At 40.9% G+C, this 22,386-nt stretch overlaps 1 protein-coding gene across 9 annotated transcripts in view; it reads left to right on the top strand.

Annotated features, from left to right (window-relative positions):
• The window catches only part of DCUN1D4 (defective in cullin neddylation 1 domain containing 4), a 68,693-nt gene extending 47,166 nt beyond the window's left edge, over positions 1-21,527 (top strand). For 8 of the 9 annotated variants that reach the window (XM_027102978.1, XM_027102987.1, XM_027102981.1 and 5 more), the window contains 4 exons: positions 3,378-3,486; positions 15,722-15,826; positions 18,001-18,103; positions 18,212-21,527. In XM_027102978.1, the coding sequence (XP_026958779.1) occupies positions 3,378-3,486; positions 15,722-15,826; positions 18,001-18,103; positions 18,212-18,267 (373 nt within the window). In that variant the 3' untranslated portion in view covers positions 18,268-21,527. The remainder of the gene's footprint in view (positions 1-3,377; positions 3,487-15,721; positions 15,827-18,000; positions 18,104-18,211) is intronic. The other variant, XM_027102979.1, reaches the window with a different exon arrangement.
• The last annotated feature ends 859 nt before the right edge of the window (positions 21,528-22,386 follow it).

Here is a 22,386-nt window from a genome sequence, read left to right as displayed (position 1 = left end):
GATGAATTAAGCTTATAGAGTGTTTAAGCTAAACAAAACAAAACCCCAGAAAAGTGTGTTAGAGTTGTAGCTGACTTTGTAGAGAACTGATGATGGGCTGGAAAAATACCTTTGGGCTGACCAAGTGAAGGGGCAAAGGCTGTCCCAGGGTAATGGGAGAGAGCTACCTTTGATTTTATAACCTTTGAGGATTATTATCCTGATTCCTGTTGCTTTGGACTGTGTTACAGCAGCAAAGTTCAAATAAGCAATGATTTCATTCCACAGTATATGCATATTTTCTCATGGGAAAAGATGCCCCTTAGTGGTGTGGCACTACCACAAGTTTTCTTATACGTGGTACACAGAAAAGCAGGGGGAAATGTGTTGAATGATGTGGCTGCTTTCTGAAAAGTCTCAGGCCAAGCCTGTTTCTTCACAGGCCCTCTGTTTGAACTGAGCCCCTCTGCAGATGGCCTTGTTGAGTGGCCACTAGATGGCAACCTGCGGTTCAGACAGGGTGACTCAACGGCCTGTCTCCCTGATGGGGGTTAGTCCACAGTCTCTGCAGGACAGGACCCCTTTTAAAGCAGATTAAACCCTTTATTGACAGTATCGTCTCTAACCCATCCTTAATAGATACATGAAGTGAAAATTTTACTTTGGGCATTTTATGCTTGACACTCCAGGTGAGCTCTCTGAGCGTCTTGCAGACATAGGAACGTCTTTGCCAGTGTGGCTGGACTTGCTTCCAGGCACGCTGCAGAACGTCATATTGACCTGTAGCGACTTTATTTTCTTTTAGCTATGCAGTGGTCATCTAAATGAGTGGTTCCTGCTCTGGAAACAAACAACTGCTCTTCTTCCTTTCATTGGGCAGGACTAACTAAACTAAACCACTGGCCCAAATCTGGCCAGTTTCCTGTGGTTTTCATCCTTAACCTTCTTTCCAAATGAAGAGGGGAACCTTGGCCTTAGATGTTTTGGGGTTAGCTGGTTTCCCTCCTCTTTGATCCTCCCCCATATTATTACTAATAAAATATTATTCATTATTTATATACCTGGTAAGAAAATCGAGCCATACAGTTGAGTGCCCAGTGCAAGGTAAGCCCTGTTCCCACTCCTGCCTCACAGGCTCTGCTTACTGCTTTCTTGTGCATCCTTTTAGCCTCCAGCAACCTTCATTTGGGTTCTGGCAGTAAATCTCTATAACTAGGCTATCAATCAGTGTCTCTTTTTTTCCTTCCTTAACCTTTCTCCACAGAGATCCAGAGTGGGCTTTTCAAGATGGAAGCCTGATCACGGTCTCTCCCATGATAGGAGGTGGCTTCCATTGTTTCTAGGATTCGAAAAAAACCTCCCAAAACAAACAAACAAATAAACCCACTGTGAACCACAAAAACCCTTTGTGGTCTCGCCCTACCTCCCTTTCAGCTTCATCTTGGACCACTTTCCCTCTTACTCTACCCAGTCTAGTCACAGTGGTTTTCTTTTAGTCTTTGGACTTAGCATGCTCCCTTCTGCTACTGGGCCTTTGCACATACCGTTCCTTTAATGTGGAAGGCCCTCGCCTCCAAAAACATCTAGTTTCCACCTGTCTTTCAGCTCTCAGCTTACATGTCAGTCCCTTAAAGGAGGGTTTTCTGACTTCTAAAATAGTCTAATTTTAATCTTTTCTAGTTTTCAAAAACATCAGGAAGAAATAAAGCACATTCTAAATTGTTGTAGACTTATAGAAATGAAATATTTACTGTAGCTTTTGACTTTTAGTTATTTTATCATCTCAGTAGATCCTGGGGAGTTTTTTGTAGATAGCTACAAAAAAAAAAAAAGCTTTCACAAATTTATTGCTAAAAATACATTGGTATGCTCTATTACGAACCATATTTTAGTTTATAAAGTACGTAAAATATTTACATTGATAATACTTGTCATATGTATTGTCTATACTTAGTAGGAGGTAAAAGCTCTACAGAGAAACGCAAGGGTACACATGCAGCATTGAAAAGCTTTAATATTGTCAGTGAAAATGATGACTCTTTGTTCTCATTTTTAAGGGCTAGATGTTATGAACAGAAAATTAGTTTGTAAAAATAACCAATCAGTCTACTTAAGAAAACTAAACAGTGTGTCTCTTACCTGTGAAAATAGATGGTTATCACTAGGGGCTCCCTGGAGAAATAGCTGATTTCACGTTTAGGGTAGAGAGAGTACAAGGTGAACTAGAATATCTTGTGCCAGAAAGTGAGGACGTACGTGCTCAGAGACTGATGGGGACATGTCAGAAGGACACTGGAGCCAGCTTGAAGGGGCCAGTGCCCAAACACGGACAATTTATGCATCAAAAAGAATGAAGACAGTAGCAGATTATAACACTGAGTAAAAGGCAAAAATCCTTAAGTCTAGAAAGTAAGAAAGATGGTGAGTAGAACTCTTTATAGAACAATTCCAGCCTGTAAGTGTAAAAGCATGATAGAATTAGAAAAATCACCATTTTGTACCTTCAGATGTTAAAACTGATTCAGGCAGGGCTCATCAACAGATGCTAAAATGTTACACCTGGTGAAATGTTGTTGAGGAACAGGATTGTCAGTCTCAAGGTATCATCCCCCAGATTACACACCATTTCAGAAGGGCGAAGAGTACCGTTTAAGTGGAGAATCTGGTGGACGCTACCTTCACCAAATGAATCAACTTAATATCACCAGTAATGGGACAGACTGACGTTATGAGCCTCCTCACAGGGTATACTGAGAAGGACATCACGTGGAGAGTTCTTATCATGAGTACTTAATCTAAATATAATCATAGGGAAATTATCTGACAGACTGAGATTCTGCAAAACAACTAGTCTGGTCTTTGAAAAAATGACATTGTCAAGAAAGACAGAAAAAAGGCAGGACACCTTCTAGATGCTAAGGAGATAGATACCTGAAAGCAGTGCACGAGCCTTGATTGGATCCCGGATGAAAAGGAACAGCTGGGGGAAAATTGGGAAATTTGCGCATGGGTCATACATTAGCTCAGAAAGTTAACATTTCTAGGATATTAAGAGTGATGATGGCATTGAAGTGTTTAGGAGTAAAGTGGCATTATGTTGGCAACTTACTTTCAAATGGTACAGAAAAAAGTGCATGTATGTGAGAGAGTGAGCACAAATGTGACAGTGCTCATGGTGAGCCCAGGGGATGGGTATGTGGGTGTGTATTTACTAGGCCTTCAGTTTTTCTGTACATTTGAAATTTCTTAAAATAAAAAGTGTAGGAAGAAAATAGCTCATCGTGGACATGTTCCAACTCCAGGGTTTTTATTGTCTTTTGGTATTGTGTTTTATATTACTGCCCCACGTTAAAAAAAAAAAACTCGGGTTATAATTTGCCTTTATTCTGTTTTTCTAGATGTGATACAACAGAAAAACTCAGAAATACTTTGGATTACTTAAGATCATTATTAAATGATTCTACAAACTTTAAACTTATTTACAGATATGCGTTTGACTTTGCACGGGTGAGTTCTCTGGAGCCTATCCAGATGTTTCCCTCTCTCTCCCTCCCCTTTTGAGGTTTGTTTTACGTACTACAGCAAGGAAGTTGAATAAGCTACTCCCAGGATGCTAGTTAGAATTTCTCTCTATGTGTACCCTTTCTATACTAACTGATTCTGGGCAAGAATGTAGTATGTCAGCAAAAAGCTCTAGTGACAGACTATTAATAGCTCTTGAGATTGGCTTAGGAAGTAACTTGTAAATGGGCATGTAATAGACACTGTTCTAAATGTCTCTTAGGTAAGCTTGACAAATCTTTTCCTTCTCACGAAACAGCAAAGCTTCACCCATTGAGTTGACTGGAATAAGTTAGTCAGATCAAAGCCAGTTTCATTTTGGGTGCTATATCGTATCTGAAAATCGTTTGAATTTCAAACGTAAGCTAATTTCAGTGGACGTTATTCAAACATAGTTTCTAGTCATCATTTTGAAAAGTGATCATCTTGTTTGTCACGCAGTGAGCCAGTCCAAGTAGGTGAATAGGTGGTTCTACTGGAGTGACATAAAGCTGTATTTTTCAGCCTGGTCACCGTAAGGTAACGAATCCTGAGGTATAAGTTGGCGTTGTGTTCATTCACTGTCCACGGCCCATATGTACGATTACACTTTATTGCAGAATGGTGGTTTCTGTTATGTTTGTGTGTCTGGTGGGTTCAGGTGACTAGGCTTTCTTGATTGATGATTTCTTTTTAATCTTTTTTTTTTTTAAGCAGAGAACTCAGTGACAAATAATTCTTTTTTCTTACCTCCGTGTTGATCTTTTCACTTTTTCTTCGCTTTGGCTCTGTTAGCTCAGCCAAAGGTTTATTTGCTGATGAGCATCTGTAATAACACATTATTACATCTGTGCATCTGTACATCCGGTGCATCTGTACATCCGGTGCATCTATAATAACACATTAGTAGTACACTGTGATGTCCTCACTTGTGAATTTTTGCAGCCTTCAAGTAAAATCAGGACATGCATGAAAATGTATAGATGTTAGAAGTAACATGGTGAAATTCAGTTGCAGTGTTTTACTAAACAGCGTTTGTGTAGTTGTATATAGAATTTGTTTGCCAGATGCTTTTTAGAATAGATGTATAGTTTTTAGGATTAAATGTTTTGTTTCATGAGATTTTTTTCCTTCCAAAGTCAGCAGTGTCCTATTGTATGGGCAAAAGTTTGTTTAGAAGCATCACGCCTTCTCACGAAAATATTTTCTAACTTCCTTGTTTGAGGGTCCAATTTTCCCACATATCCACTGCTTTAGAACCGGGTTCCATCTTCCTCCTCCCTGGCTTTCCATCCCCTTCTCTGCTGGTCACTGAGGCCCCTTCTGTTGCCTCTTTCTCGGTGCTTCCACCACAGCCTTGGGGTTGAGGCCGTGCTCCTCGCCTGTACTGCTGCCGTGGCCTTGCGTCCACATTCTCTCCCTTCTCACCCACACTCACCCCGGTAGGGTGTCCTCCATCTTTCTTCATCTGGGACCACTCGGGCACCTTCAGCTCACCAAGCCACTATACCCGTCGCCTCCGCGTGAATGTAGTGCTTCACCCACCGTGTGGGTGGTACGGTTGCGCCCCCTGCAGCTGAGGGACAGACGGGCTGGTTTTGTCCTCCTTCACAGGGGAGCAGGGAACTTGGAGCAGGGCTGCCTCGTTGCTCAGCAGTAGGTTCAGGACTCAGACTCAGGTTCTGGCTCCAGGTCACGTCTGCGGCTCCCTCCACGCCCTCGTAGTCCAGTCCCAGGCTTCCTCTCCCACAAGACGCCTGTGTTGTGCTGACATCGAACGAGCAGTTCGCTGAACCTGCCGCCTGCCCCCACCTCTCTGCTCCCTGCCTTTTGTGCCGCCAAGGCTCTCCCCTGACTGCTCTCTGCAGCATCGGGCTTCTGGGCCCAAGCCACGTGCCTCCACTGTCACACAGAATCATCCTGCCCCGGAGAGAACATGTGCCCTCACTTACATGGCCCTCGTATCCCTCTAGCTTGGCCTTGGAGTTTGGGTACAGGCCCACATTTTTTCTGACAGGTTAAGGGAGTGCGTGTTTTCTTTCGTCATATCCCTGGGAGCAGCCCACAGAGATCTTTGCCGTTTAAGGAGAGTATCAGTAAATATCAGCAAATTAAACCCCTTTATGTAATGATGAATAACAACCACCCATATTTAATCATTACCAAATAGATTTCAGTTTAGCTAAAATATGCTCTAAGATGAGTTTGTCATTGAATCCTTTGTTTTGTTTGGTTTAGCTGTATCCCACAAGTGTCGAGGTGTTGTGTATTCATTTGCATTCAGTTCAGAATATTTTCCAGTTTCCCTTGTGGTTGTTTTGGACTCATTGGTTATTTAGAAGTGTGTTGCTTGTGTTATTTGCCAACTATTAGGACTTTCCAAGTAATCTTTCTATCGTTAATTCTGCTGTGGTCAGAGAACATACTCTGGACAGTTTCAGTCCACTTAAAATGCAGGGAGGCTTGATCTGTGGTCCAGAATATGGTCTGCTGTGATGAATGTTTTATGTGTACCTGAAAAGAATGAATATTTTGCTGCTGTTTGGTGAAATGTTTTATAAACGTCAGTTAGGTCAAGTTGGTTGATAGTGTTGTTGAGGTCTTCTGTATCCTTATTGATTTCTGCCTACTGTTCTATCATTTACTGAGGGAGGAATGTTGGACTCTCCGACTATAATTACTTCTGTCATTTGTATCATTTCTTGTTTCATGTATTTTGAAGCTCAGGCATTAGGTTTAGATAGACTTAGTATTATTATGTCCTCCTGAAGAATTGACCCTCTAGCATTATGAAATGTTTTTTATCTTGATAAAGATAATATTCCTTGTTAATATTCCTTGTTCTGAAGTCTACTTTGATACAAATATAGCCATTTCTGCTTTTTTTTATTAAAGTCTGTATGATATATCTTCTTCCATCCTCTTTAAAAACCTATTGTGCCTTTATATTTAAAGTGGGTTTCTTACATATAGCATATGCATAGTTGGGTCTGACAGTATATGTCTTGAGATGCTTAAACCATTTACATTTAATGTATTTATTGATATGGTAAAGTTTACATCTCCTAAACTGCTATTCATTTCTCTTTTTGTCCCTTTTTTTTTTTTGCGGTACATGGGCCTCTCAGTGTTGTGGCCTCTCCCGTTGTGGAGCACAGGCTCTGGACATGCAGGCTCAGCGGCCATGGCTCACAGGCCTAGCCGCTCCACGGCATGTGGGATCTTCCCGGACCGGGGCACAAACCCGTGTCCCCTGCATCGGCAGGCGGACTCTCAACCACTGTGCCACCAGGGAAGCCCTGTCCCATTTGTTTTTGTTCCTTTTTTCCTCTTTTCATTACTTCTTTTGAATTGAGGGGTTTTTTTTTAGATTCCATTTTAATCATTCTTTTCCACTATTGTCTTATTAGCTGTGTCTCTGTTTCATTTTTTTTTTGTGATTGCTCTAGGCTTTACAGTATACATCTTTAAATTTTCACAGTCCATCTTCCGATAATATTATACCACTTCATGTATAATGCAGGAGCCTTTACAATAGTGCACTTTCATCTTGCCCTTCCATACTTTTTGCTGCTGTCATACATTTTACTTATACATGTATTATACATCTCACAATCTATTGTTTTAGTCTGTTCAGGCTGCTGTAACAAAATACGAGAGACTCAGTAGCTTATAAATAATGGAAATTTATTTCTCATAATTCAGGAGGCTGGAAAGTCCACGATCACAGTGCCAGCAGGATAGGTGTCTTTCTGCCGTAAGCTCACATGGTGGAAGGGAGGAGGGAGCTCTCTGCAGCTGAGGACCCCACCTCCTATTACCATCATCTTGGTGATCAGGGTTTCAACATACGAATTAGTGGGGGGGCAGACACATTCAGATCATAGTATATATTAATATCATTTTTGCTTTAAATAGGCAAAAATATCTTTTATATTTACCCACATATACACCACTTGTGTGCTCTTTCTTCCTTTTGTGTGGATCCAGATTTCTATCTGGTATCATTTACCTTCTGCCTAAAAAAATTCCTACAGCATTTCTCATAGTACAGATTTTCTGGTGATGAATCTCTAAGCTTTTATTTTGCCTTCAATTTGGAAGCTACTTCTCTGGATAAAAGATTCTAGATGGACCATTTATTTTTGTAGTACTTTAGTGATAGTTCTCCATTGTCTTCTGTCTTGTGGAGTTTCTGATGATAAGTCTGGTGTCATTCATTATTCCTTTGAGCATACTGTCTTGTTTTGTTTTCTGACTGCTTTTATTCTCTTTTCACTGCTTTTCAGCAAGCTGACTGTGGTGTGCCTTGGCATAATTTTCCTTATGTTTATTCTGGTTAAGGTTTGTTGAGTTTTTTAGGTCTTTGGACTTATAGTTTATATTAAATCAGGAAATTTCTCCGCTGTTATTTCTTCAAATATTTCTTCTGTTCTCCCCCTCTCTTCCTTCTGGGACTACAGTTGTACCTATGTTAGATGCTTGATATCGTCCCCCAGGCTACTGATACTGTGTTCAATTTTTTTGTTTTTGTTTTCCCTTTGGATAATATTTATTACTATATCTTCTAATACTAATCTTTTCTTCTGCTAATCCTAGTAGCCCCAGTATATTTTTCATTTCAGATACTATATTTTTCATCTCTAGAAATTCCATTTGTGTCTTTTTATATCCATTTCTCTAATCATGGTAATATTTTCTTCTACCTTCTTGAACATCTAGAATGTGTTTATAACAGGTGTTTTAACAGCATTGTCTTCTGATTCCATCATATCTGTCATTTCTATATCTCTTTCTCTTGGTTAAAATTTTTATCTTGGTTGTGGGCGATATGTTACCACTTCTTTGCATTCCTAGTAGTTGTTTTTTCTTTTTTTGTTGGATGCTGGGTATTGTGAGTTTTATGTTGTTGGTTGCTGGAGTTTGTTGTATTCCTTTAAATAATGTTGGATTTAAATTTTTTTCTGGTATATAGTTAAGTTGCTTGGAATCAGATCGATCCTTTGAAAGGACTGGACCAGAGCAGCCTCAGTCTAGGGATGACTTAGCCCCACTAGTAAGACAGTAATACCCTTCTGAGGATCCTCTCCCAGGCACTATGTATTAGGAGATTTCTTCCACTGTGGCTGGTGGAAATAGAAACTATTCCCAGCCCCATGTGAGCTCTGGCAACTTCTGCGTACTCTTCTGCAGTGATTCTTTCCCAGACTCAGGTGGTTTCCTCTCACATGTGCACAGACAAGTCCTCATCCAGCGGCTGGGGAGACATTCTGCGGGTCTCCAGGTCTCTCTGTGCAGCTCCCCCCATGCTGGTATTTTGCCCCACCAATTATATGCCTCCTTGAACTCCACCAACTCTGTCCTTTCCAGCTCAGTCGGCTGGGGTTCCACTGGGCTGGGGCTGGGTCCCCTTCCTGTGCTGGGGCCTGGAAGCCACCCCCGCACAGTATGCTGCTGTCACTGGGGACTTATCCTTTTTCTCAGGGGTCGACACTCCTGTTCTTCACACTGACCAGTGCGTGAGAGCCATTGTCTCATGTATTTTGTTCAGTTTTCTGGTTGTTTGACGTGCACGGGGGGTGAGAATCTGGTTTCTCTAACTCTGTCTTGGTTGGAAGCAGAATTCAACCCCCCACCCCCTTCTTCCCTCCAATCCTTTTCTTTTCCTACTAGAAAAATGACTCGTAGAGGTAATAACGCATAATTACACAGCAGACCTTTTAAAATTAAACTTTTAGTAAGAACTGAACTTTGTTATAGTTTTTTTGTTGTTGTTTGTTTGTTTGTTTTGCGGTACGCGGGCCTCTCACTGCTGCAGCCCCTCCCGCTGCGGAGCACAGACTCCGGACGCGCAGGCTCAGCGGCCATGGCTCACGGGCCCAGCTGCTCCGCGGCACGCGGGATCCTCCCGGACCGGGGCACGAACCCGCGTCCCCTGCACTGGCAGGCGGACTCCCAACTGCTGCGCCACCAGAGAATCCCTGTTATAGTCTTAATATCCTAAGTATTCTCTATCGGAAATAACAATGACATATGTTAAATATTCTGAATTACCCTTTAACATTGCCAGGAAAGAAACTGTAGTACCAGAAAGTGATAAAATGCCCCTTTTAACATCTCTCCACCAAAATTATAATCCTAAGAGTGTGATTGTTTTCCCCTCACCTTAGAACCTTGTAGGCAATTAAAAATAGTACTTGGTTGTAAAGTTATATTATTTTTCTCCTGATTTTACTTTGACTTGAACTTATGTGTAGTCTTAGGGATGGCAGAGAATCTTGAAACTTGAGAGTTGAAAGAAACCACAAGAGGACACTTGGTCCAGTCTTGTCACAATGCAGACGACAAGGCTGAGGGCCAGAGAGGAGGGGACAACACGAGGGCCTGGGCTCTGCCCCTGAGTGCAGACCGTGTCCTCTCCGTGGAGCCACACCACCTTCCTGACTCAAACTGTCCACCGTCCTGTGGTGTCCTGTTCCAGGAAGATGGTGGGGTAGAGACTCAGGAGCTGAAATGGCCAGTTCCTTCTGCAAGTGGAATTTTGTCTGAACCCTTTTATGCTTAGCATTTTCCCCCTAATGTAGATTTTATTTATTGTATAAACAAATATGGTTGTATGGATTCCTTAAGTAAAACAGCCGTTTTTGCCTTGACTCCTTTAAAAGGACCTAGTGAGAATAAGATTGGACAAATAGAATGAGATAAAAAGACTAAATATAGTGAATTTTTTGGTTGATCTGGGACTAGTTATTAAATATGAGTTAAATTTGTTTTTTCTGCATTCTCTGGGGCAGAGACAGGGTACTGTGCTGAAAGCCACAGAGGGTTGCCTCTTGGGGTTCTGAGAAGGATGAATGTTGGGCTGAGTGAAGTGCTGATAGCAGCAGCATCTTGGCATCTGGCTGAGAGTGGACACCATGAATTGACGGTGATGCCGTTATTGGAGATCTTCCAGCAGTGCTGCATCCGACAGCCTTGGTGTAGGAAGGCGAGAATGATGGGGAGGACTGAGGCAAGGCCTCAGTGGGCTCGGAGGTGGGGTTGGGGAGATGGGAGCTGAGTGGAGCCCTCCCACGTGACTGAGGTGGAGAATTGCTGGATGGAGAGAAGGGAGGCCTTCAGGGTGAAGGAGAGGAAGGGCAGTGAGCAAGAGAAGAATGGGAGATTCCTCTAGGGGCAAGTCCTTGTTTTTCATTCCTTGCAGTAAAGCTTGAAGAAGTTGTAACGGAGGGTTTTGTGGAGGCCGAAGGTACCAGTGGGAATCCCCCTTCCTGAGAGGTGATCCTGTGACAGTTAATCTCTTGTTACAAGTCAGTCCTCACAGCCTGTCCCTTGATGCACCCACTTTTCGAGGTACCAGTGCTTTTGTTTAGTTTCTGAGGAGGTGTTTCAAGAAAGTGTAAGAGGTCACAGGTGAAAGCCAACGTCTACGTTGCTTCCATTTAATGGAATGGTTGTGGATGTTACTCGTAGAATTTGCGAAGGAAAATTTTGCTGGGTCTTGTGTTCAACACCCCCTGTTATCAGAGAACTCTGCCTAGCTCTAATCTGACATCTGCTCTGACCATTTGATTCATTTTCTCTTCTAACCTGAGTCAGTTTCTTACTTCTTAACCGATGTGTTTGTCTAATTTCCCTTTCCACACACCCCCCAACGCACCAGACACACACACGTACGTACTTCTCTCTGCTTCTACCTTGTACTTTCATTGTAAATTATGAGGAAAACAGAAGGTGGGCCTGGGCGAGGACAGAGGTAGGAAGAATATGTAGTCATCTAATCTGAGGTCTGTTACCCTGGACATCTTGTCAGCTTTACCTTTAAGATTACTGTTCGGTTATTGCCCAGATTTGCTCAGCAGTTGTTTGTGAAGCGAATTGGACTGTGTGTCTCTTAACATTGAGAGCTGTCTTCCCCCCTTCCTTCTCGGGGAGGTGGATTGGTAGTACACGATGAAATGCTCAGGCTTGGAATCAGACTCCTGGTTCAAGCCCCAGCTCTTATCGATTGTCATTTCATTCCTCTGCCTCAGTTTCCTTATTTATAAATTGGGGATTATAACAATGCCTATCCTAATACGGTTGTTGTATTAAATGAGTTTGAAGTATGAGGCACTTAAAACAGTTTCTGGCTCAGTTTAAGTTCTCAGTAAAAGTTAACCACAGAATTAGAAATAGTTGTTGAATTATTCTTCGCTGACATTACTTAGGTTTCAAATAATAATTTACCTTCCAAGAGTAGTGCATACAGTAATAGAATCTATGCCATACAAAACACTGTGGAGAGGCTATGCCTGTTGGCAGATCTTTCTTTTTCTTTTGTTTTAAAGGAATTGTCAGTAGTTGAGCTTAATCAAGTAATTGCCTTGCAAACATTGTTATTTGAAAACTATGCTGGGGTAAGTTCTGAGAGCATCATGGTTTAGTTTCACTTTTCCCAGTGGGAGGGCACTCATGGGTTTTATGACCTTTTTGCTTGTTTTTAATGTGTATTAAAAAAAAAAACTCTCATTCAAAAAACTGATTTGCTGTATTTTCAGCTTTGTAAACAACCACTTTAAGATTTGAGTTCTTTAGCGCTATTTTTGCCTTATGTTTGTTGAACTGTGGTAAGGAAGACTGGATTTTCTCTTTCTATTTTGTAATCCTGTGGTCTCAAATGAGAGTTCCGTGACCTATATTACAGGTCTTCAGTGAAGACCTTTTGATTTCATGTACTGATTTATGACTTGGTTGTCGCCGTTTAAAATGTTTGTGATCATGGGCATTTATACACTGTTTCTCAAGTTCATCTAGTCTCTCTCGAAAATCTTAAGGATTTCTTTTTTGATGTTGAAGATTTTTTCTTTATAATTTTAGTAATTCAACATTCCCCTTTTCAAGTGCAAGTCTTTAAGCTATTAAAACTGTGAAAATTGGAAGTAGATCATTTGACACAAGGGTCGATGATACAGCATATCTGGATACCTAGATGTTTGAAGATTAATTTTTGTAATATATTTATATTTGCATATTGACAATTAACTGTTTAATTACTTTGATTCAGTTTGTGTCATTGGTGCCATTTAAGGAAAAAAATGCTTAGTTTTCACATCTTGCAGGAAGACCTGTGTTGGAGACACAGTCTAACATAAACAAAGGCAATATTTGTTTTCATTTTTGAACGTCAAATCAGAACTTGGTAAAACTTCATTATTCTCTACTCTACATTAGGTGTTAGTAGTCTTTAGCTTGAGTAGTGCATTCCATATACGAAACATAACTTCATAGAATATTCAGAGAAGGATCCTTTGGTCTTGCAGCTGCAAATAAGAGGACTGATCTCATCTGTAACTGAATTTTAAAATCTGTGTTTAAGGAAGACCACAAGGCAGAATCTAGTTGTGTATTGTATGGGGTTAGTACATCTTTGGTGTGTGCATAGAACCTGTTCAGTTCCTATTATTATTTGAAAAATAAAATTGCTTTTTATTTTGTTATCTTAGAAAATGAAAGTTGAGTTAAGAGGCAGGCAGGGAGAAAAGTTTCACTTCTTCTCCTTTAACCTCAGTGGGCCTTCTGGGGATGCTTATTGACTCTGGACAGCCTGTCTCAAGGTACTTTCTGCTTAAATTCTGACCTGGAGATGCAGAAATCTGCCACTCGCTCCATGGTGCTCCACGAGCAGAGTCCACAGCGTTGGTGTTGACAGTGTACTATTTGAATTTCCTGCGAGGGGTTTCTAGATGTCTTTGCTGTATTCCTTGAATTTGTTAAGGTGATTTTTTTTTTTTTTAAATACTTGTAATGTTGATGGCTGCTTCATAGAATTCTGGGAGATTCATTTCACTTTTAATTGGGAAGCCCTTTGAGAATGCCATTAGGATCATTGTCAGAGAACCCCCTGGGCATGTCTCCATTTCGCTGTTCAGTAGCTGTTTGCTCTGGGGTCTCTCAGCTGTGCTGTCCCCAGGAATTCGGAATGCCCCCAGTCATGGTCATTTGCACGTAGCCTCACGTCCACCCACAGGCAATGTTGGTTATCAGCGAGATGCCACTGTTGAGATCGAGAGTGCATCCATAATATCTCTCTCTTATTTGCTAGGCAGAAGATGGTGTTAGTGATTGCGAGCTGCTGGCTGGCACCCTTGCAGAGCAGGAGTAAGTGAGTGCTGTTCAGCTTTCCAGTCCTGTGAGTCTGATGCCTTTCATCCATGTTTTGGCATCGCTGCCAAACACATGCATTGAAATCCTTCATGATCATCAGTTTGTCAGATGATTGCACTGTTTCAAAGAGTCTGTCCAGGTCCTTTGTATCTTTTTTTTTTGTCACCTTAGTGTATGTCCATTGTGACGGGGACATGGATGATGTTGGAAGAAGGCACAGTATGTTATCAGGGCGAGACTAGCGACTTTAGGTTGAGTGAAGGATTACGAACTCCTCCAAGGGAGAGCATTTCCAGAGCGCCCGTGCCCTCAGCCCAGTGCTGCCGGAGCTGTTGTTCAGCAGGTGACCTGGGGGCCCGGTCCTGAGGTGCCGCGTGTGTTTTCAACTGTCCCCTCGTTTTCCTTGTGGATGCTCCGTAGTGGGGTGTGCTGTTGCTGCCACACCCACGTGACACGGTGAGAGGAAGCTTTCCGTTTCCTTGCACAGTGCACCGCAGAAGCAAGAGCCCGTGCAGTGCCGCAGACCTGTGAGGCTTGGTGGCAGGAGGTGGGCCCCCTCGAGGGCACCTTTCCTGCCTGCCGTCGTCCTCTCCACGGAGTGAGTACTGCAGCCCTGAGCAGGATGATATGCGTGGCCGGGGACCGCAGAGCAGGCTGTAGAGAGGAGGCCCCTATTGGCACTGCACTGTGGAGTGGGGGTCCCCCGCCATCCTCAGACTTCAGTTGTGTGGCCAGAACAGGGAAGGCTGACTCGGAGCCATCTGACCTGGTCTCGGTGGGTGAACGGTCGTTGTGCTGTACCACCAGGACCAAAAGACAGACCCATCACACATCTTCCCGAATCTTCATCTACTTTGTTGGCTGTTGAGCTAGGCCCTTACATTTGCTGTATTGTTTAAGTCCGTCACTTTAAAATTCAGTGTCACGGCCAGAAATTCTCTGTATACTAAAGAGCACTTCACTGTTAGAATCCTTGCGGTAACAATTTTTTGAGGAGGTGTGTGTAGCTGCATATGTGGCTGACAGTGGTGGTCACGGCATCACCCCGTAATTTGGTGAACATCTGGATTCCACCCCATGTGGGATAGCCAGGCACTTTTCCTTTTCCCTTTGTAGAAAAGTACTTTTGCAAACTTTCTTTGAAGTTGAGATACCACGAGGAGGCTAGCTCTGGATATATAAAGTTACCACCTAGGGTCCCACGTCCTCTGTCCTTTTGCATAGAAACTGCCCACCTGTAGTTCCCAAATGGAACTTTGTAAGAAAGCTCAGTGAGAAATTAGGATTCTTAATTGCGAGTATAAGTAAAATGAGCTTAATCTGCCCATATTCAGGTTTATGTAAATGTGTTTTCTGGATTCCTTCTGCAATGTTGTCTTTCACTTGACTGTTAGTCAGGGTGTTCTGCTAGGAGATTTCACATCCAGCGACTCCAAGGTAAGGACTGTAACAGGCAGACAGACTGCTTTCTCCCAGAGTGGGGGAGTGAATGCATCCTCTGATTTGGGAAGACCCTCCAGAGCCCCAGCATTCATTATGAGCTCAATTTAACAACATTTTTAGGTTACAAGAAAAACATTTACCAAAGAAATAAAAATTGGTGGAAAAATGATTTTTATCAAGGAAACCTGATTCCTAAGCATGGAATTAGAAACCTTTAAACTCCATTTAGTCAAGTTACGGGCTTTGGGATCAGTAATTATGATGTTGATAATAATCATAAATGTCAAACAGCAAGTTACAGATTTTTATTTATCGCATGAAATAATCATATAGAGATTGTTACCATGTAACTAATGTATTTTGCATTAGGGTGATCAATCAGTTGACATGACTCTTTCTCACAGTAAAATTATATAGTACAAAACCGTTTACTCTTCCCACTGTGTCCTGACTACCTCCCCTCCCCCACCTTAGTCTGAATTCAGGGTTTTTATAGTGTATGATAAATGAGCTGTTTACTAATTTTTTTGTTGAAGTAAAACAGAAATTTGGATTATTGGGATTTATTATTTTGGGGGCACCTGGCTCATCCTTGTTTTTGTTTGTTAAACAGGAAAAGGACCAGCGCAGCCTAGACATAAACACTGCCAAGTGCATGTTGGGACTGTTATTAGGAAAAATCTGGCCCCTTTTTCCAGTTTTTCACCAATTCTTAGAGGTACTAAATTGTTATTTTATGGAATGTATGTTTGCTTGCTTAGAACAACCAAGTATACTTTATTTAACTCTTTTATGTAATTTTCTGTTTGTTGTACTTTTCTGCCTGTAGGAACTGTGGTGATGTAATTGCTGTCAGTGAGCACTTCCCTGCGTTCTGAGTGTGCCCGTGTGTGCATTGCATGTGCCGCATCGCTCCCCAGTACAAACACATCAGAGACAGCACGGCTCTGTCCTTTCCTCTCTTGTCCCCATTTTAAAAGCTAGTTTTTGTTTAGATTTCCTGCTCTTCATAAAAAGAGTAAAACAAGATTTACTTTCTTTTGTGGCTTTAGGTGAAGTTCTACTTTTCTGAAGCAAAGGTTAGAGAACAGCCACCTGCCTTCTCACTAAATTAAGTTTGTAATGTATTCTTATCTACGCTTATCTCCAAGTAACTTGGGGACCTAGATCAATCTAAGTGGCAAACTCCTTCAGACAGCATCTCCTGCAGTTTAAATTTTCTTCACATTTGTGTAAGAAGTAATCCAGCACTTTCCTCTCTCATTGTCGTTCGTTTGCTTTAAGTATTAGTGATAGAAATTTTGAGCTGTTGGTTATTAAGAACTGGCTTTGTTGCAGTGTAATAACTCTGCAGGACCTGAAAGAATCTGAGATGTAAGTTTGAGTTACATGGGTTGTCATGTCATATGGAGCATCCTTCTTGCCCTCCAGTCCCAGGCCCCTTTAAAAAATGCTTTCTGCTTGAAAGGATGAGGGTGTTGCATCTTTGAGAAGATCCTGGGCCTTCCCCTGACTCCAGCTTCACTCTTGAAATGATCTTCCTTACAACTTACTTGGTGTAATGGTCCAGAAAAACTTCCAACTGAAAGGATTCTTTGAGAACTGTTACTAAAAATTGCTTTTCGCATTACTAACTGGGACTCCCAAAGAAAGGTATAAAAACTAGTTTTTAATATAAGAAGTACTTGTTTACTTGTACTTGTGACAACCCATATTTACCGGTGATCTGTTCCAGTTTCTCTGACAGCCTTAAGAAGTGTTAGCTTTGTTTGGAAAATGAGTAGAAACAGGTTCCTGTTCTCAGAGAGTTGGGCAGAATTTGAGCCCGGGTGTGAAGGGTTCTGTAGCTGAAGACCTTGCCGCCAGCAAATTTGACTTCGCACAGTTCCAGGGGCACCATCAACTGTTTCGGTGACTGGGTTTTGCTTTTAGTTGCTTAGAAAGTTAAACTTGTGGTCTGTGCTTTGTTCTCTCTCTTATATTAGTTTGCATTTTTCTTTGAAAAGGGCACAATAATCCTTTCATTTGAGCTTTTCTTGTGTTTGCATCCTCCAAACCGTTGGTGCAGCTCTCTTTGCTTTTAAGTACTTGTTTTGTTTTCCAGTGTTCCTGATTTTAGTGGCGAGGATTTTTAAACATTGTTGGACTGGGTTTTATTTTTAAATCTTTATACAGGAATACTGTATTTTAAAATATGCACGTGGCATATTTCTTGTCTGGGAAGAAGAGAAAAACTAGTTCATCGCTATTCTGAGTTCTTTTATGATCAGAGTCAAGTTCTGAATTATTAGAGGAGTAACCCTTCAGTGGCTAGACCGCCTGGTCCTGAGACCGCTTGCAGCACTTAGCGAGGTCTCGCTGAGTCAGCCCACCACTGCGTGCGCTGTAAGCTAACAGTTGACAGTGAGCATGCCGTTCATGTCAGGGGCTATTAATGGGAGCAACTCTTTATTTAGCACTTACTGTGTGCCAAGCACTAAATAAAGTACTTTACGTGAATTAGAGAAGTTATCTCTTTAAATCCTTGCCACATCTCTGTGGGATAGGAATTATCGCTCTTTTACGTAAAAGGGTTTCTGCCAGTTTAGAAATTTCACTTCTGGGGGATGTAAAATTGTGTTTTTTGATGTATTTGTTGTTTTGTGTTGAGCCCCCATAATATTTTTGTAATGAAAATTGTCATCTGAAGCTCCCCTCTTGCTCTCTCTCACCCTTCTCCTAGATGAGGGCTGACTTCCCTGGTGGTCCAGTGGTTAGATTGGTGCTTAGCGTACCTCAGATGGAAAGAGTTAACCTTCGTGAACTTTATTAAGTTGATTGTTACAGCAGTTGAAACCATCTCATTTGTTAATTGTGTGTGTCAGTAATTCATACTACTTTTCCCTCCACCAGCAATCAAAATATAAAGTTATTAACAAAGACCAGTGGTGCAATGTGCTAGAGTTTAGCAGAACAATTAACCTTGACCTCAGCAACTACGATGAAGATGGAGCATGTAAGTACGGGGCAGGTGTTCCCCCGCCCTCCCCCCGCCCCTGCACAGTTGCTCATCTGCCTCATTGTGAGAAGCCTCATAGCCGTGTTGTTCTCTCTCTCTCTTCAGGGCCAGTTTTGTTGGACGAGTTTGTGGAATGGTATAAAGACAAACAGATGTCCTAGGACTTTATGCATAGCAGCGAGAGAGTCACTGTTACCACAGTTATGTCAACCATTAGCCATAAATTGCTGTTTGTATCCAAGCGCATGCTGCTTTTCTTGCACTGTCTCCCTTTGGCAGGGACGTGTTGGTGTTTGCTATTGAATGGGCCAGCTCTGCTTGCTGTGTAGCATTGTTCTCTTGGAAGGCTGCTTTGCAGTTTGTATTTACACTACAGATTGGTGAATTTGCCAACGTCCTCACTGTGATTATGTGTATATTGCTGTTTAAATTTTGTATATGTGTATAAAAAGAAGAAGCTTCACCTAGAGATTATTTCTGCAAAAATGTATTGTAAAATAATTTTTGTGGCATATTTCTAGTCCCTTTTTTCAGATGAACCAATTATACATTTATTTGGTCTCAAATGTAGCATTTCAGAAAACAAGACAGAACAACTGTTACCATATGCAAATGTTGCCAGAATTAACCTTACTGTTTAATAAGAGGCCAACTTTGGAAGGAGGTGGGAGTCATAACTTTTCAGAGGCATATGCCAAATATAATTTGGTTTACTTAAATATTAGCATTTTTAAATGATGGAAGTTAGAATAATTGAACACACAGATACATACTATGCCACAAATCATTTCCACCATGCAGGGTATAGGTTTTGATTTTCTAATGTGAAAGCTCGCGTGGTTTGCCTATAGGTACAGATGAACAAATTAAAATTGCATCTTTTTATTTTTCATTGGTTTTAAACTTTTGTAAACAACTTTAGCGTGTTTTTTTTTCTTTTCTTGTGCATTCTTCTAGTCAGTGTTTGGTCTGCTGATGCTTTCTATGCCGTTCTAAGTAAAATTTATTTTTCCGCCTCCACGATAACCTAGTGGTTTGCTGGCAGTTTATAACTGCAGAGCACCTTTACTTGTGGCTTGAATTTTTAGTTAAGCTTTCGTGGTGTTTAGTTCTCTAGTTTTGAGGGGGAAAGAACTATACTATAAGTGAGAGGTGTTTTGTTTTCCATTTTTGTTTCTTTCACGCTAGGCTTTTACTGGCAGAATGTCCATTGCAGGCAGTGGACACGACACCACCAGCATTGGGCTAAAATCTCTATTACACGGTAGGACCTTTCCTGGAGGGGCCGCTCATCATTACCTGAGTAATGTGTACAGAGAGGTGATAGCCATTATTTATGTGGATGAGGAAACAAGAGTAAACAGGACGGTAGTTTTAGGTTTGTACTTTATGTCTTCTTCCTTTTTCCCCCCTTGTCTTACCCTTCTCGAGGAAATGTATAAATAACATGTTTCTCCCTCAACTATCTGGTGCTATTGAATGACTAATTTAGTCCCTAAAGTTTTGTGAAAACACAAAAGTCTAACGACTTAAACCAAGTGAAAGCTAATGGTGCATTTAAACAAGTGAATGCCTAGTTGTGAGCAAAATCCATGATTGAACGTGCAGCGGTTGGAAGAGGTTCCGATTATTTCAAAATCTGGCCCCCAAACCTTTTGGGTCAAATGTGAACCTCTAAATGGCATTAAATGAGTAAAGCACACGGACAGTGCTACTCTTGACCATGATTTCACAGTTTCTTTGCCAACAGTGTTCAGATTTTCATATATTATTTTTTTCCCTAACTGAACCACCAAAGACAGGAATTTTGTATGTATATACAGTGTGTGTGCATATACAAAATCATGATATGGTAGAATGAAATTACTTCCTTTTTCTACCAAATAGAAAGGTTTGGTTTGCTGTGAAATAAACCAGAAGTTGGAAAAACTCTGTAGTGATTAAGCATACTTAACCATTCCTTGTTGAGAAGTTGTAGACTCCCTTCTACCTTACACATTCACACCAGTTTGCACCAGTTTGCACAAATTCCTATCTGCAAAGCATAGAAGATGTTGAGCAAGCACTGCTCCTGAGACCAACGCGTTGAAAGGGCTTCCGTTCTGACGGGCACCTGCTACTCCAGTGGCGATTGGCCATAGGCAGGTTCCAATCTGTTGAAAACTTGAGTCATTTTCAGAAGGATCCAATAAAGTTAAAAAATTACACCTTAAAGGCAGCAGTTCTTAAATTTGATCAACTCTAGTTTTGTTTAAAGCAAATATAAAATCATAGATGAAATTGGTTTGAAAGGTATTGTTAGAAACTGGAGACTTTTTTAAACACTAAAGCACAGTTAATCCTAAAATAAAAGGATTGTTACAGGGAAGATGTTACATTTTAACCACAATGGACATTTTGATGATAGGGGTTTTGGAAAAGCCAAGTAAAAACTATTTCATGATGTACCTAATATGGAAATAAGTATTCCAAAGGGATAATCTCGCGTATTTAGAGAAGTCCAAGTAATCTTTGAACTTCCTTGAAAAATAAATCTTTGTGACTGCAGAGTGCTTGCCCTTGGTTTTCTTGATTCTGTGCAGTTATTTTTAAGGGGAAGAAGAGGGGCCAGGGTAATAAGACGCTTTTTCTTAAAAATGTCCCTCAGTTACATAAGCACTTGTTTATGGGTGAATGCCAAGTGAATGAGGGTGCCTTTTTCTGGTTTTTCTTTCTCACCTACGTATCCCCCTTTTCTCTTTCCATCATGTTTTGAACTCCACGTTGCAATACTCTGTCATAATAGAATGCAACTTTTAGATGTTTACTGCTGCGGTAGGTTGGAAATTTCCTTATTTGATTTGCCATAAACACCTTCTATAACATTACATGCAGCTTATTTGAAGCATGACCTCTGAATTAAGTTTTTATAAATCTGACTAGACAGACCTCTAGATTCTGGATTAACAACAAACTTCTGTTGCCTCTCAGTCTCCATCTTAACAGTGCTTTTGAAGTTTATACAGAAAGCTTTAAAAGTTAGTTTGTGCCCTTGGTTTTTATTCTTACAACTGCTAAAATACCTCTGTACGCCTTATCTTTTATTCTTTCATACATTGTATAATAAATGTATAGAATTCATTGACCAACTGAAAGGTTGGGTGTCTGTAAATGAGACCAAAACGTGGGTTGCTTTTTTTCATGAAGTCATTTCTCTTGGGGGTTACTGTTAGTGAACAGCAGCTAACCTGTAACTGTGAATGCTTCGTGTCGTCAGTATTTGCATTACCTTCATAAACGTGTGCAAGTCCTGTGACTCCCAGCTTAACTGAAATACTGTTATGCCATCTAACTTGAGTACAGCAAACTGGTTTTAGGTTTTAATGGAATTGATGTAAAACGATACCCCATAAATAAAAAGTATTTGTGTTTGGTTTCAGAACTGATTTGTCAATTCTTTCTTCTCTTCTCTGACTTTTCCTTTAAAAATCACTTACGGTAGTTTCAAAGTATTTCGTTTTTTAATCTTTTTTGCTTTTCCCCAACTTTTTATATGGAAAAATTTCAAAGCTACGGAAAAAACGCAAGAATAACATAATGAACACTCATATACCTATCACCTATGTTTTCCGTTGTTCACATTTTGCCACATTCTCTGTGCCACTCTGAGAGTGTGTGTGTGTGTGTGTGTGTGTATGTGTATGTGTGTACTTCTCCCTATAGATACAGAGATGGAATTTTTTCTGAACTATCCTAAAGTAAGTTACATTATGACACTCCATATTTTGAAACAAGGGCATTCTTATAACCGCAATACACTGCTCACACTCAAGAAATATAACACCGATACAATACTATTACCTAATATACAGTCCAGATGAAAACCTCCCCCTTGGTATCAAGAATGGCCTTGAGAATTATTTTATTTTTAATCCAGGGATAAGCAATGCATTTAGTCGTCATGCATCTTCAGTTTCCTTTAACTTAGAATAGTTCCAGATACAGTATTTTAATAAGACAGTACAAACAGTCCTCAGCCAAAGAGGAAAAAAAACTAAAATTCTTTTAATAAAATTAAAAATTTACTACTGTGGAGTATTTCTAAACATCGAGCTAATAACCTAGTGCTTACCATGTGCCAGGAGCCAGGTAGAAATGACCATTTTTACTATCTCCAAGGCTACCACCCACTTAGTTTGTAAGTGTGTGTCAGCATTGGTCACCACTTTCTAAAATTGTCCTACGCTAGAATCTTACTTCCCTGTGGCGGGGCCTCCAGCTCAGAGTGGATGCCCAGAAAA

Source organism: Aethalodelphis obliquidens, unplaced genomic scaffold (assembly GCF_003676395.1).
Source record: "Aethalodelphis obliquidens isolate GAN/ISIS:26980383/991018 unplaced genomic scaffold, ASM367639v1 scaffold6, whole genome shotgun sequence".
NCBI lineage: Eukaryota > Metazoa > Chordata > Mammalia > Artiodactyla > Delphinidae > Aethalodelphis > Aethalodelphis obliquidens.
The sequence above is the reverse complement of the archived record's forward strand: the minus strand, read 5'-3'. Positions and strand labels throughout refer to the sequence as shown.